This window comes from Fusarium keratoplasticum, chromosome 11 (genome assembly GCF_025433545.1).
Source record: "Fusarium keratoplasticum isolate Fu6.1 chromosome 11, whole genome shotgun sequence".
In the NCBI taxonomy this organism is placed as follows: Eukaryota; Fungi; Ascomycota; class Sordariomycetes; order Hypocreales; family Nectriaceae; genus Fusarium; species Fusarium keratoplasticum.
In genome coordinates this window covers 864,118-880,072 of record NC_070539.1, presented here as the reverse complement: position 1 = coordinate 880,072, position 15,955 = coordinate 864,118, and the positions used below count along the sequence as shown (strand labels likewise).

At 51.8% G+C, this 15,955-nt stretch overlaps 4 protein-coding genes across 4 annotated transcripts; 3 read left to right on the top strand and 1 right to left on the bottom strand.

Annotated features, from left to right (window-relative positions):
• Window positions 1–899: 899 nt before the first annotated feature.
• On the top strand, window positions 900–1,798 carry NCS57_01309200 (uncharacterized protein; the record flags this gene model as incomplete). Its single annotated transcript, XM_053062741.1, has 4 exons — window positions 900–1,061; window positions 1,366–1,517; window positions 1,581–1,615; window positions 1,707–1,798. 4 exons carry the CDS (start codon window positions 900–902, stop codon window positions 1,796–1,798), a joined length of 441 nt encoding a protein of 146 aa, XP_052907636.1.
• A 372-nt stretch (window positions 1,799–2,170) lies between these two features.
• On the bottom strand, window positions 2,171–3,204 carry NCS57_01309100 (uncharacterized protein; the record flags this gene model as incomplete). The annotated part of the gene is made up of 2 exons (XM_053062740.1): window positions 2,171–2,423; window positions 2,477–3,204. 2 exons carry the CDS (start codon window positions 3,202–3,204, stop codon window positions 2,171–2,173), a joined length of 981 nt encoding a protein of 326 aa, XP_052907635.1.
• Window positions 3,205–6,058: 2,854 nt separating this feature from the next.
• NCS57_01309000 (Monooxygenase) lies at window positions 6,059–7,534 on the top strand (the record flags this gene model as incomplete). Its single annotated transcript, XM_053062739.1, has 1 exon — window positions 6,059–7,534. The coding sequence occupies one exon, from the start codon at window positions 6,059–6,061 to the stop codon at window positions 7,532–7,534; it is 1,476 nt and encodes a 491-aa protein (XP_052907634.1).
• A 1,422-nt stretch (window positions 7,535–8,956) lies between these two features.
• NCS57_01308900 (NACHT domain-containing protein) lies at window positions 8,957–13,611 on the top strand (the record flags this gene model as incomplete). The annotated part of the gene is made up of 3 exons (XM_053062738.1): window positions 8,957–9,351; window positions 9,413–11,096; window positions 11,146–13,611. 3 exons carry the CDS (start codon window positions 8,957–8,959, stop codon window positions 13,609–13,611), a joined length of 4,545 nt encoding a protein of 1,514 aa, XP_052907633.1.
• Between the last annotated feature and the right edge of the window lie 2,344 nt (window positions 13,612–15,955).

Genomic DNA, 15,955 nt, shown 5'->3' with positions numbered 1-15,955 from the left:
CTGCTGCGCCTCACCGCCAGGTAGATGATATGCATCTTGAAGCGTTCGTCCTGCTTTCTGGACCTTAGAGGCTCTTGGTTGGCGCAGATTCTGGTAGGTTACGAGAGCCTCACTGAGCTTGGAGATGGACTTGCCAGATAGCACCTTGCAGAGTACTGCTGCATCCTCGCACGCCATTGCCGCTCCAGATGACATGTATGGCAGCATTGGGTGAACTGCGTCGCCGAGTAGAACGGCCATCTATCCAGGGACTTGATAAGTTCCGTGGAACTCTGGTGCACACGGCCCACTGGGACAACAGGCTTGATCTATCAGGCAAGAGAGTGGCCGTGATAGGATCAGGCGCGTCAGCTATTCAAGTGGTGCCAGCCATCCAACCAAGTGAGTTCTGAATATTCATGTGAGACTTGAATCTGACCTTTTATTTAAGCTGTTGGGAAACTGGTGAGCTTCCACCGGTCTCCCTCCTGGATTGCTGCCGAGTTTGCCGGTCACTTCGCCTCACAGGGCCGCACACGACCTACAGTGAGGAGGAAAGGAAACGATCCCGGGAAGACCCAGGCTACTTTCTCACCTACCGCCGTGAAATCGAACATGGCATGAATGCGCTCTTTCTATCATTCTATCGCTATTCAGATGCCCAGAGACAAGGCGTCGAGAACGTCACCAAGTCGATGCGCACGCGACTCGGAAATGACCCAGAACTATGCGAAAAACTCATCCCCAAGTTTCCATTAGGCTGTCGGCACGTCACGCCTGGCCACGGCTACTTGGAAGCTCTCACAGCAGACAATGTGGTTGTTGAGACATCCCACATTGCCAAGGTCACCGGCAGCTATTCTGGGGTTCTCAAACGCCACATTGATCAAGTCAATAGATTGGCCAAGGGGGATTAGATCATGCGCAAGCCGTGCAAGCACGGTGCAGTCGAGCCCTCCCGAGAACAGCACCGCAACTCTCGCATCAGTATGAGAGGCCTTTGGTGGCAGCGGCACGTCCAGAACTCGAAGCTTGAGCGACTCGAGTCGGGGATCAAGACAGTCGACGGCAAGCTCCACGAGGTAGATGTCATCATAACCACAACGGGATAAGTCACTTCTGTTGTGCCGCGGTTTCCCATCGTCTGGTTAGGAGGCGTGGACTTGCAACAGGAATGGGCTGAAAATGGTGCCCGGGGTTATCTTTCAGTCACGGCTCCATCGATGCCCAACTATTTCCATAAGTTCACCTCTCCAACACGGCCATTCTGCTGGCCACAGACTTTGACACCATATCTGTGGATTCTGCTCATGATCGGACGAATTTGCAGTGACAACCGGCCCAAACTCGCCAATCAGCAACGGATCTCTGATACCGGCTATCGAGCGCCAGGTAGACTTTGCCCTCGCCTTCATTCTCAAAATCCAGACTCAAGACCTGAGCTATGTCGTCGTCAAGGACAAGGCAACATCCGAGTTCAACGAGTGGAAAGATGAGTTCATGAAGGGCATGACATGGACCGGGGAGTGCACCAGTTGGTAAGTAATCGTTGAATCATTACCACATAAAAGATGAGATTGCTAGCTCACATTGTTCAACAGGTACAAAAATGGGACAGTAGATGGCCCCGTCATCGGTAAGTAGCCCGACTGTGTCTCTATTGTCGTCCCAGAAGCTGGGGTTGGTAGACGTGAAGAGAGGCTTAGACTAACTTGGAACTGTTACAGGACCATGGTCAGGATCTGTGAACCACTTTCTTGAAGTGTTGAGGCACCCTCGCTTCGAAGATTTCAAGTACACGTACGACCCAAGGAATTGATTTAGATATTTTGGAGATGGGCGCGCTGCATGTGAGGCGAATGGATTACGTCTTGGTGCGTACATCTCATAGTTCTTAGATCCAAGGTTAGATGGGCACAAAGAGTGAGCTTCTAGTGTCACCACACACATGAAATGTCTCGGATCGACGGGCTAGAGGATGGAGATTGTATAATGAGACCTTCGGGGCGTTTATAATGCATGGCGATCTAGTGAAGAGTTCCTCTAGGACCAAAGCAGTGGTTCCCCGGGTGTTGAGTTGGACTCCGGAGAGAACGCGAGTTAGGCGAGTGAACGGCTAGGAGCTCAACTATATCATCATATCATGAACGTGCGGTGTTGATTTCATGATGTTCTAAACTGGGGGCTTTCATTAAAATTGTGTGTTTCGCAGAATATCAGACTTCGAGTCGCGGACCATCTCCTGAAGCCATTCTGGGAATGCTCTAACAATCGTTGCAATCCCTTTCGTCCAAGGGATGATAAGCTGTCGGCCTCTACCACTAAGGACCTGTCGCACAACCAGCTCCGCTACATCCTCTGGCTCGATGATGGAATCTTTAAAATCCGGGCTCGCCATCAAATTCGTGGTCATAGGTGTGCGGACCCAGTAAGGATGGACAACGCTAGGAACGTGTCAGCATTCTGTGATAGGGTTGTTTGACCACACTCTTCTTACCTCGACTGCACATTTCTGGCGTTATATCGATGTTTCAACTCCTGGCGTAAGCCCTCGTGGAAAGCGAGTGAAGCAACTTTGGAGCAACTATAGTCGATGTTGCCCGCAATAGTGACAAAGCTAGCCATGCTCGCCATGGTCACAACGTGACCATGGTTCTTCTTCACCATGTCTGGCAGGAACTCGCGTGTCGTCCAAAACAGGGCCATGGTGTTCACCTCGAACATGCGCCGAATCTGCGATTCGTTGCAGTCCAGGAGATTCATACCCAGGCTGATGCCCGCGTTGTTGATGAGGACAGTCGGGTCACCAACGTCTTTGCGAATCTGCTCGGCTGCTTCCTTGATGGCATCTGGCTGGGTTATGTCTGTCTGGTAGAACAGGAGGTTGGGCTCCGCATCTGGAGGAGGTACGATGTCAAGAATAATGACCTTAATCTTCTTTGCAACAAACTTCTTGGCCATGATCTGACCCATACCACTGCTGCCGCCCGTGATCAAGACGATTTCCTTGGTCCAATCCCAGGTGTCTTTCGAAAGCAGCCCTTCCATGGCTCTGGCATTGAGAGCAGAGTTGATGCCATACGCAACTGCTGCGGCCACCACAGCTTTAAGCCCAATGACGACAGTCGTGGTAGGCGTCTTGGTTGCAATGGCTTCAGGCAGGGCGATCTTGAGGGACCGCTCTACAAGATGTTGCCACGAGGCTTCCGACGGAAAGCCAAACATGGTATTGGATTGAGAGGTGGTTGTCAAGGTATCATATGCGCATCTACGACCATGACATGCCGATCGTGTTTTTATAAAGCTTGGGAGTGACAAAACGAAACGACTGCCACATGATAAACCGAGGAACGCATCCAAGACTAGTTGACTCTCTACACCGATCCGGTAGCAAAACACAAGTACAGCTGCCTTGGAAAGGCCGAGGCCAGCGGGGGGGAGGCCACGCTACTGTACGGTCGGGGCATTCTTTCCAGATAGGGCTTGGTTGTTAAGGATAGGAGGAGTACGAGGTTCCGAAACCGCTGATTGGTTCTCGTTTGACTGGGGTCGGCGCGGCACACGGCGCTAGCGGAATCCGGGGAAATCTGGGGTGTCTCTACACAACGCATCCTCTCTTTCCTTGACCTTGAACTGAGCCCTTGATGCTACGACGAACCCATTATCCTCCGAATTAACTTGGACATTGGGCCTGACCAAATGCTGCAAAGATCGTGTGATCGTTGTCACCGAAGCAAGCACAAGTGTGCCTTTAGTAACCAAAAGGCCAGCTGTGTCCGGTGCCTCCGTCTCGGCAAACATTGCACAACCCGAAGACCGCGAGCCCGCCTCGGTCGACCAGCCACTGCCCCAGATTTCCCCTCCGGACAGGCTGGGATCTTTACATCGTTAGGCACGTCCGGCATCGACGTTGCGCAGGACCAATCCGACTGTTTGACAGAGACCGGCCCTGCCCGCTCGCCCGCTTCATCGTCGTCCCATGTCGACGTTGAAGCGGGTAGGGCCAGCGCTATATCGCTAAGCATGCCGCATACAACGTTTGTGTCGCTGGGCGAATTATACCTGGGAGACGCCGATGACTTCTCGGCCACGCATGGCTACTTCATGATCGGCCCGACCTTCAACACCCCTTTCTACTCGGTCGTCCGGTGGCTTGTGACATCGCCATCAAACACCGAGCACATTGGAGGCTATCTCGCCTTCTTGAGCCTCATTCGCCGTTTGCAGGTGGCGCACCCAAGTCTGAGCACCGTTGAGCTGATGGCAGGTGCGAACGGCTTACGATCTCTGCAAAACCTTGCGTTGATTAGGCAACGAAATTCGGGTTTGGAAGCTCACTTGGCCACCTCCATCCTGGGACTTGGTTCAGCTATGGCCGTCTTTGAGACTCTCACGACTTGCCACTCTGCACACACCATCATGAAAAGTGCCCTTCTCTCAATTCGCCCGTATTATGATCTACTTCTTCAAAATCCCTCTCTCGACCCTGTCACTATTACCCCCGTCCTATCAGACACGATCGAGTGTCTCGTTAGACGAACGGTGCCAATTATTCGCTTTCCTTCTCTGATAAGAGTCGTCGTTGATCGTTATGTCGGGCTCTGCTGCACGCTGCTGCCCCTGCTGTACGATCTCTGCGAGTGTAGTAGTCTCGCCAGAGAGTCCAGACAGAATGGGAAAGACCCATATGAGGACGTGGAACGGATGATCCACGCCTGGGAACCAATCTTTCCCGTTGATTTTCTTGACACGTATACGCAAGAGGAATCCACGGCCATGGTGACTCAGGCAAAGGTCTATCGTCTGGCGGCCTTGCTCGTCGTCCATCGTCTTCGATTCCCCCTTGGCAGGGAAGATGAAGAGGCCCAAGATATGGCTAAGGAAATTATTGGGCATTTGCTATACTATGCTCTTTCCGATGCCAGTAGCTGCCGAGTCATGCCAATGATGTTCCCCCTCTTAGTCGCCATGTTAGAGGTAGAGGGACCTGGAGAAAAGGTCATTGACCACATTTCCAAGGTGAACGTCCAGGTTCTGCACACAACACAGCTACTAAGGTTTATCGCGTTTGTCCGGTATCAGAGGGAACAAGGATTCAGGGGACTTTGGTTTGAGCTCGCGGAGGGTTACGATGGATGTTTTGCTATTTGAGCCGGCCCGGTGTGATTACTTTGTACTATGTAATATTGCTTGAGCCCTTCACAATAGGTCCGTTCAATGGATGCTCATGGTAACAGTTTTGCCTACTTTGACCTATCAATACCTGTTCATTTTCGGCGTTGCTCGGTCTCAACAATTCCACGCTGCTCTACTTTCACTTGCTCAAGGCATAGATATGCTTATTACACCAAGTTTTGATGCATTTAGGCTACCTCATATCTACGCCGAGCCCAAAATTGCGGCACATGGGCCACGGATTCTCGGAATCCCGGTGGGCACTCAGCCAAGAACCATTAACAGGAAAGCCAACTCGTTGATGCGAGCATTAACCCTTATTGAGTGGCTTGAAACACGTAATGGCATTTGCAAACTGCCCCTGCATCGCCTAGGCATCGTCGGCGACTTACTTCCTATTAAGGCCAAGATCGCCCCCTCCCCTTCCGGGTTGAGTTCTCCATCTATACCCAGCTAATCTCATGCTTCGTATTCATACTACACTTAATATCATAAGAACCATAGCGGCCTCTTTCTACCCTTTAAGGGAATTCGCCGCATATCTTGATGGAAATGGCTACATGGTCGGAACTTCGGTCCCTTGCTTTTGCCATGCAGGAAGCTCATGAGTGCATACCGAGGTCCTACCATATATTCAGCGTCGCCCACCTCCGGAGCGGCGACTTACTTCCTGTTAAGGGAGTCTGCCACGTATCTTTTCAGAGACCGCTGCATGGCCGAAGCGGGGGACCGAGACTTCAGCCATTTCGCAAGCTGACGAGCGTATACTGAGGTCCTACAATGTATTTAATCGTTCACCGTCCTTGAACTAGAATGCACTCCTCATTTCAGTAAAACTACACAATCTCTCATTTCCGGGTGTTCCAAGATCAATTACTCTCAACCAACAATCAACCAGCACACGATGACACAATCGAGCGGCAACACCGTAGACTTTGACGTTGTCATAGTCGGCGCCGGCATCTCTGGGATCAACACTGCTTATCATGTCCAGACAAGGGCACCGAAAGGGACCTCCTATGCGATTTTCGAGGGCCGAGATGTTATCGGCGGTACCTGGGACCTGTTTCGCTATCCAGGTATTCGGACGGATTCCGATGTCCACACTTTTGGCTTCTCCTGGCACACTTGGGCCGGAGAAAAGCCTCTTGCAGCGGGACAACAGATTCTCAACTATATGCAACAAGCAGCTACAAGTCACGGCATCGATAAGAACATTCGCTTCCGCCATAAAGTCCTCTCGGCGGACTGGGACTCAAAGCTCTTGTCGTGGTCAATCAAGGTGCTTGCTGATGGGCAACCACAAACGTTCCGCGCATCCTTTATCATCTTGGGAACCGGATATTATGACTATGACGAACCTCTTGCTGCTGAGATTTCCGGGATCGAAAGATTCAAGGGGCCTGTCATTCATCCGCAATTCTGGCCCGAGGCTTTCGACTACAGTGACAAGAGAGTTGTCATCATTGGCAGCGGAGCCACGGCCATCACATTGGTGCCTGCAATGTCGGAGGAGGCTGATCATGTCACCATGCTTCAGAGAAGCCCGTCCTATGTATATTCTCTGCCTACTAGAGACTTGGTTGGGACAATCATTCGCAAGATTCTACCTCATCCTATCGCTCGACGCATCAATCGCCTACGCTGGGTTTTCCTGAGCAATTTTCTTTACTCCTTCTGCACTTGGTTTCCCAAGGTGGCCAAGTTCCTTCTTACCAAGGCAGCTCGAAAGCAACTCCCGTCAAGCGTATCGTGGCATCCTCATTTCAACCCGAGATATGACCCCTGGCAACAGCGACTCTGCTTCTGCCCAGATGGTGACTTCTACTCTTCGCTTCGGTCGGGAAAAGCAGATGTGGTTACTGGAATCATCAAAGATATCACTGCGAATGCGATCGAACTCCAATCAGGAGAGATACTACACCCTGATATTATTGTCACTGCCACCGGGCTCAACCTCAAATTCGGGGGTGGGGTGAAACTTTCGGTTGATCAGCAGGAAGTTGACCCCACTCAACGATTCATGTGGAAAGGATCTCTGCTACAGGATGTGCCAAACATGGTCTTTATACTGGGATACTTTAATGCTTCTTTCACGTTAGGTGCAGACGTGACGGCGGAGCTGTTGGTCAGACTACTTTGCACTATCCATAAGAAAGGGGCACGAGCTATTGTTCCACGGATTCAGGATCTAGAATCTACGAAGGAGCAGTCCGTAACCGGGTTGACATCGACGTATGTCACGGCTGGGGCAAGTCACCTCCCTAAAGGTGGCCAGGGAATGTGGGCGCCAAAGTCTAGTTACTTCCCAGATATGCTCAAGGCTAAGTGGGGAAGTATCACGAAGGACCTGGAGTTTCTGTATGATGAGTCAAATTAGTGCAAGAGACCAACGTTCCTCAAGTGAACATTAAGGACATTGCCAATAGAAAAGTTTCCAAGCCATCTTGTATCTTGAGCTTCCATTCACTGGCCCGAGCGGGAGAAGATATTCCATAGTTGGCTCCTTGCCATTGGCAGTGGCCTTTCCTCAGCACCAGCCTTCTTCCTCAACCCTCGCACGCCGTCATGGCCAAGGAGATAGGAACCACGCTCACCCAGGTCTCCCGGTCCGTGAGCTTCCTCATGGTCGGCCTCGGCCTCGCTGGCATCCTCACGACGCCGCTGGCCCATATCAACGGCAAAAGACCTGTCTTTTTTGGATTAGGAATCACCGGCATCATCGGCTACAGTGTGATTCTGGCAAACCCCAAGCATATGCCCTCAATCTACGCTGGCCGTGCTCTCTGGGGAGCTTGTGTCTCTAGTCTTCAGTACCTCGTCAGCTCCAGCGTCGGTGACCTATTCTTCGTTCACCAGCGCGGCTTCCACCTCGCGTTGTGGCATTTCGGGCTCTCCGGTGGTAATGCTCTAGGTGCAATTCTCCCCGTTGGGGTTTCGGATGGAGGGGCCTCATAGGCTCACTTACGTTGAAGTGTCCTTGGCAGCGGCAGGCTGTGATCCAGCCCCTTTTTACGAATAACTCACGAGTGTAGGGTAAACAATCGGATGCTCTGTAACGTGGGCTTGGCTCTGGGTGGGCAAGTGGTTCCAACTCAAGCGATGGAGGACCGGAGGATAAAATGATCTTTGCGACATTATTGAATGTTTAACCCATATCATGTTCCTCGTTGAGTGTTTAGAAGTTAGACAGGTTGCGTAGGCGGGGAGGTTGACTTAGCCCTGCCAAGGAAAGCTGACACATAAGACGGTACAGAAGCCGGCATGTATATGCAGTCATCTTTGTGCCCCGAACCGGACTCTGAGTAGCGAATGGAAATTCACCGGTTTGATTTTCGTACCCGGTTGGGCAGGAGAAGTATGCAACCAAGTGACCTATCGGCCGCCCGTCCCGATTGTGAGGTTGTACCAAGGCACCAATGCACTGTGCATGTCTTGGCAGGCGGATTGTATTAGGAAGGTACTTTACGCAGGAGTGGAGACTCGCTATATCGGGACAAACGATTAATCGCAATTAACTTTGCGACTGAACGTGACCATGTAAAGAAGAGAAAGAACATCGACAACATGGCTCTTGATGAAGCCAGCTTGATTGAGGCTGGCCTCATTCTGAGAGATCACGTGGAGATTGCATTAGCAGTTTTTCAACCCTCCCAGCATCCATTCATGGCAGCCTGGTCCAGAACTCGCGACCCCCGCACTCAGCCGCAATCCTTCCTTCCATTGCCTTTGCGCCGACAACTCCTAATCTCCCTCTCAGCGATCGCCAGCGATGAAGCCGACCGATTGATACTGATCAACGATGGAAGGTCTTGGTGTCGCCGCAAACGTCATCGCCGTCGTCGATCTCTCCGTCAAGGTCATCGCATGGCTGTCCGAGTACGCGCAGGATGTCAAGAACTCCAAGCCTGAGCGAGCGAGGCTGCTGCAGGCCGCCACTCAGCTGAACTCGGTTTCACAACATGTCCAACAATTACTGCAGAGCCCTCGCGGGGCGAAACTGCACGCCTCGAGGAAGCTCGCCCAGGCGATGGGCGATGGCAAGGCTCAGCTCTTCTGGCTGGAGGGGTTGCTGTCGAACCGTGGGCGATTCAGCAGCCTGATGTGGTCTTTCCAGAAGAAAAAGGTCGAGGAAGCGATCCTGGAACTGGAGCGATGCACGGGGATCGTTCATAATGTCCTCCAGGTGGATGTCGCGTAAGTTGGCCCTCCCGTCCCTACCCGTCCGACTAGACTCGGGCTGACCCGCGCCTAACAGTGACGTGATCCTCAAAATGGACGACAAAGCCGAAAATGACCGACGACGAGTAGAAGTTGATCGAAGGAGAATGGAGGTTGATCGAAGGAGAATGGAGGTTGACCGACAGAGAATAGCAATCGACCGACTCCCCTTCGCCGACGGTGCCTCTTTCGACTCTAGAGCCGAACAACATAACCCGACATGCCTACAAAACACTCGAGTCGAACTTCTCAATCACATCAACAATTGGATCCACGATCCCAATGGCAAAACAATATTTTGGCTCAATGGCATGGCGGGGACGGGAAAGTCCACCATATCTCGAACAATCGCCCGTTCACTTGCCAGTCACGGTCTGCTTGGAGCCAACTTTTTCTTCAAGAGGGGTGAGACAGATCGAGGCAACTTGGCCAAGCTTTTCACCACGATAGCACGCCAATTGGCCCTTAGTCAACCCGCACTGGGCCCAAAGATCAAGGAGAGATTCGATTCCGATCCTACCATTGTTGGGAAGGCCGCGCAAGTACAGTTCAAGACCCTCATTCTTGACGCCTTCTCTGCTTGCGCCCACCTCTTCAGAGATGGAACACCACTGGTCATTGTCATTGATGCCCTGGACGAATGCGAACGAGACGAAGACATCAAGCTCATCATTAACCTCTTTTCTCAAACCCGAGATGTCCAACGCCCACGACTCCGAGTCTTTGTCACTAGTCGACCAGAGTTGCCAGTGCGACTTGGCTTTAGCGCTGTCGAAGGCAGGTGGCAAGACTGTATCCTCCACGAGATCCCTCGTCGCGTCGTCGAGCGCGACATTTCTCTTTTCCTTCAGTACCAACTCAGCGAGATTCGGACAGGCTGGAATTCCTCCGTCACCAAAAACCGCCAACTGCCTCCAAATTGGCCCAAGCCTACCGAGATCCAATCACTGACCGAAAGCGCCGTCCCTCTCTTCATTTTTGCAGCAACCATCTGCCGTTTCATCAACGATCGGAAACATGGTAGTCCCGCACGACAGCTGGAAAAAGTGTTGCAACACCAGAACAGGAGAGGCGCTTCCAAGATGCACATCATCTACTCACCCGTTCTGAGCCAACAACTGGCCGATGCATCCACCGATGAGAGGCAACACATAATTGGAGAATTTCGACGAGTGGTGGGTGCTATCGTCACCCTCGCCAGTCCTCTTTCTACCATCACGTTATCACGACTCATCGACGTCCCACAGAGCACAATCGACGACAGGCTCGACATGCTTCACTCTGTTCTCAGCATTCCAAAATCCCCAAATGCACCAGTCAGGACACTGCATTTGTCCTTCAGGGATTACCTCGTCGATACGGCGACTCGTGCGCAAAATCCATTCTGGATTGATGAAAAGGCTGTCTCAAGGAACTTGGCCAGACGCTGCTTCGGATTGATGCGAGATCACCTCAAGCCTGACATCTGCACAGTTCAAAATCCCGGAACTCGTCGCTCCGACATGGATCGTAAACTGATCGATGAGCGTTTGCCGGGTGTGGTGCAGTACGCATGCCTGCATTGGGTGTACCATCAGGAGTTGGCTGGCCTCGAGGAGGAGGATATCATGCTTGTCTATAGCTTCTTGACCCACCATTTCCTTGTCTGGATCGAGGCTTTGACACTGATTGACCGTGCGTGGCAAGTTTCGCAGCTGATCACCAATTTGCAGACAGCCCTGGTATGTACTCCGGTTGCTTTACCCGACTCTGCTCGCTGACATATCGCAGTCTCAGTCACAGTCGCAATCCCAGAACGCTCAGCGGCTGTCCGAGTTCCTTGCTGACGCCATGCGTTTCCTGGTTTCCAACGCGACTGGCATCAATCTCGCTCCGCTGCAGGTGTATTCCTCTGCACTGGTCTTTGCACCAAAGAATAGCCCCATCAGACAAGCCTTCAGGAGTCAGATTCCCCCGTGGATTACTCTGGTACCATTAGTGGAGCCCGACTGGGATACCTGTTTGAGGGTTCTGGAAGGCCACCAAGCTCCAGTTAACGCCGTGGCCTTTTCACTGGATTCCTCAATCCTTGTCTCAGCTTCTTTGGATCGAGCTGTCCGAGTCTGGAACTGGGACACAGGAGAATGCATCTACGAACTCAAAGGCACCCGTGCTCCCATTTGTGCCACGGCTCTATCGCCAGATGCAGAAGTTGTAGCGGCTGCTGCTATCAATGGAATCATCCGCATCTGGAGTCTGGCAACAGGGGCTTGCGTGCACGAGTTGATGGCGGATAACGGCGAGATCTCCTCAATGGCCTTTTCAGCCGACTCTAGGTTCTTATCAGCCGTGTCAAGTGACATGGCAATATACTCCTGGAGCCGGGATACGGGAGCATGCGTGCAGGAACTCATGCCACCGGGCGGCATGGTCCGTGAAGCTATCTTGTCGCCTGATCTCAAGACTATTGTCTCGTACGGCAACGGCATACCAACCAAGCTCTGGAATTCCGGCACAGGTCAGACCTCGTTCACTCTAGACCGGTATGAAAGGGCCTTAATCTCGCCTGATTCAAGTATGGTGCTAGCATACTTCTATTTCGATATCTATGGCCGAGGCGGTTACTCCTGGAGCTCCAAGTCCATGCATGTTTGGGGTCGAAACAGCGGTGCACTTCTCTGCGAGCTGACAGATGACGCCGGAGAAGGCCCAGGGACCGTTGAAGTCGCTACCTTCTCTCCCGATTCGGAAACGATAGCCACGGGTTCAGTCAAGAAAGTCCAGATCTGGAGCTCCGCAACTGGCAGATGCTTGTCCTCTTTTGAAAACCTCCCGTCGGATGTCAAAAGACTGGTCTTCTCGCCTGACTCGAAATTTTTGGCCTTGGCCTTACTCAACTCGACCATTCAGATTTGGAGCCTGTCTGAGAATGCTTGTGTCAATATCCTCCAAGGCCACTCGGGTCTCATAAACTCGATACTCTTCTCCCCTGACGGCGCGGTTCTCGCATCCTTCTCCATGGACCAGACCATTCGGATTTGGGATTGGAAGCGAAGTGTTGATGAGCCACACCACGCATTCGGAACGATACATCAAATCAAGTTCTCTCCTGACAACACCATGATAGGAACAGTGTCAGTTGATGACATGCTTCGAATATGGAACACCAACACAGGAGAATGTCTACACGAGCTTTCAACCATGGAGTACGATAAAACCAAGCTTTCAATCGTCTTCTCTGATGACTCAAACCTCGTGGGGCTTGGGCAGTCTGCTAAAACGTCCAGTATCTGGAATACAAGAACCGGGGACTGTGAATGGCAGTTTGAGGATGCGCTGGGGTCCATTCGTCTTGCCATCTCTCCAGACTCGCGAAGCATCGTCACGGGCTTGAATGGGTATGGCGAGATCCGTGTCTGGAACCGCAGGAGCATGAATTTTGAGGTTCAGGACGTCTTTCCGACCACGGGATATGAGATTCTGCACCTGGCCTTGTCCCCTTGCTCCAAATTTATGGCAGCAAGCATTCGCCCAACGCACTACCTCGACAGCGCGGCAGGGAAATTCCACCTCTGGAACCTACAGACCAAGAAGCTCATCGTCGACCAAAATAGCACCTCGGGGCCTCGTGAGCTCAACTTTGGAAATGTGTGGTTCTCGGCCGATGGCGCTTTGGTGGCAACAGATTTGGAAGGCAGCCTGTGTATATGGAGGTTGCCAGAAGGACGGTTCATCTCGAAGCTTGAAGAAGGGACCAACTCGACCTTGGCAAAGGTGCCCTTCGCAGCATTCTCGGACAAGGGACCATACGTGGCGACTACTACGTCATATGCGGCTACTCTGGACAGCCGCGTCCCTGTGCCGTGGGCCGAGGTTTGGAACTGGAAGACCGAGGAGCGTCTATTCAAGGTTATGGATCTTACTCATGCGATTCATCAGCTCTCGTTCCTCCCCGGAGAGAGAGGTCTTCTCACAAGTGTCGGAGAGTGTCCCCTCCCATCGGATGTGCGTGGCCTGATACCCACCCGGTCTCATCAAGTCATTCACTTCCGTCAAGAACTTAGAGTCGATGTCAAGACATGCTGGGTCAAGTGGCTAGACCACGACATACTAAAATTGCCGACCGACTGCCGAGACTGTCAATACTCGGTGTTGGGGTACACTCTTGCCATCGGGTGCAAAGCCGGCAGGGTCATCATCATTAGGTTTGATAGGAGGATGCTTGAGAGGTTGCGGATTTTGACACAGACTGAGTAGTGGACATATTAGCAAGAGATGGGAACTTGACGTGATACTCAGGATTCGGGATAATTAATAATGTAACTTACGACAAAGCAATTTCGGACCATGTAGCAACAGCAATAGGCTCGACTGCATAGCAGGAGGCAATACCCGGCCCGTGGACCCAAAACCGTGTCCACGGGTCCGATCCCTTGATTTACAAATCGGTTTCACGGGATCATGGAAGAGTAATCAAATTCCTTTTTCCGTTACCCATGTCAAGATCCCGCTTGCTAAGAAGCGGCCCGACAAGCGGACCGCCACCCCGGGTTTCCTCTTCTGGGAGAATTGTCTCAGGAGATCTAGATCATGCGGGACCTAAGTATCCGAAAGGGTTCGGGATGGAACTTGTCTCTCGTAATTCTCCCGGCAATGAAATCGAGACATGAGATCGGTGTCTCAGCGGGGCTTGTGTCAGATTGAAAGGAGGTTACGGAGGTAGCTCCGGGTTTGGATGGGGCACGGAAGGTCGGCAGTCTCGGATACACGAATAATTGAACTCGCTGCTGAAAGACATGGAAAGACCGAGGGTCCGTTGAGGAGTGTGTTCTGAATAGCAAGAAGACAATGATTTAGGCGAGATGATGGAAGGCGACTTGGGGTATCATTCATGGGCAGCCAGTTCATCTGAGTTGGCCATGACAGAAATTCCATGCCTACAGCTACGATATTCTTCCTAGATGATGAATATGAAGATTGTCCTGTTCTCTGGGATACAAGATGCATCTTCAATACTGCCATTTCACCTGCGAAAAGCAATAGAGGGTATCGGGTAGGCGTTCACGCCCGATAGCTGGAACGGAAATAAAATGGCGGGAATTCGAAAGACATAATTACCCCGTCCGTGACCAAGGGCCCTGCTCACACGGCTACGATGAGGAGCTTCATGCCGTGTCAGTGGAGTCTTGCGATGGCCCTCAGATGGTCCAACAGCTCACCGACAAACGGCCGAAACAGAGAGGGATGATTGCTTCGCCACTTAGACTTTGCTGACGCTGATTGAGGAAGGAGAATACTTCGGGAGGAGTAAAAATATCTAAATGGCATCTGGATCCCTCCGATGAACCCATCCTTCATCACCATCAACACATCAACCTTCACAATAACCTCCAAACAACCACTCCACTCCACTTTCAACAACTACCAAGATGCACTCCATCCTCGCAACCATCACCATGGCCATCCTGGCCCGCGGCGCCCTCGCCGACTGTACCTTCCGGCGCAGCAAGTGCCAATGGGTTGGCACCGCTCCCTTTTGCGGCCACCACGCCGACCACGGTGGCCACCTGGGCATCGACCCCCCTCACCAGGGCTGGCTAACTGCCACCGACACCGAGGACGAAAGCATCAGCGAGCTGTATGACCGCAAGGGTTCCGACTTCAAGGACTGCTACAACGACTATGGAAAGGGCTGTTTCACTGGTTACAAGGCTCTTTACTGCGAGCCTAGCAGCAAGTAGATTTTCTTTTGCTCATTGCGGTATGGCAACATCAAACCTCAGGATTCGGGTATGGACTAATACCAGAAATAGTGATCTGCAGACCATGCAGTTCACAACCAAGCAAGGGTATCTTGAATGTCACTCAGGGGCAGGACGGTTGATACCTGATTAAGCTTAACACTGAGGCGCCTTTTCACTATGAAGTATCATGTTATAAGGATGAGGGGGAGGGTTCCTATTCTTTATAGAAAATTCATGGCTTCTAAGCGGCATTTCCACGGTTCATTAGTCCCTATTATTTTAAACTTGCAGCCAGCCCAGTGAAGTTTTACAGATTCAAACCTCATGAGCTCAAGCCCGTAGGCATAAAGCCATTGGCTTTGCCAAAAGAAGAAGACGCGTAGCTGATACTTGACCAGAGCCCTTAGCACTTGGTCTATGCCGCAGGTTCCATTCCCTCAACAAATTCATAGTAGCTATCCGTGCGTAAACCCAGCCTTGTCTATTCTTCTGGATTTTCTGGAGGGTTGTAAATGACTTTTTCCAAATGACAGTTGCACTGCAAATTTAACCCCCTCCGAGGAGGGGAATCTCACCTGACACTTGTCAAAAGGATAACTATCTTGGCTCAACGAATAGGGATGCTGATTCATCTGGCCTCTACGGGGCCTCTTGCAAACAAAAGTTTCCAGCAGAATCTTGGCGCAAATCAAGTGGCTCTTATCTCCCCTCGTTATCATGGGGGAGGAAATGTCTCGGATTCACCTCCCTCATTGGGCAATTCTGCGCGGCCTTGATTCGGAACTAGATTGATCAACCCCGCAGACTCTTCAACCTTGGATTATCGACTGTCCTCCATCACCTTCAGTCATCTCATA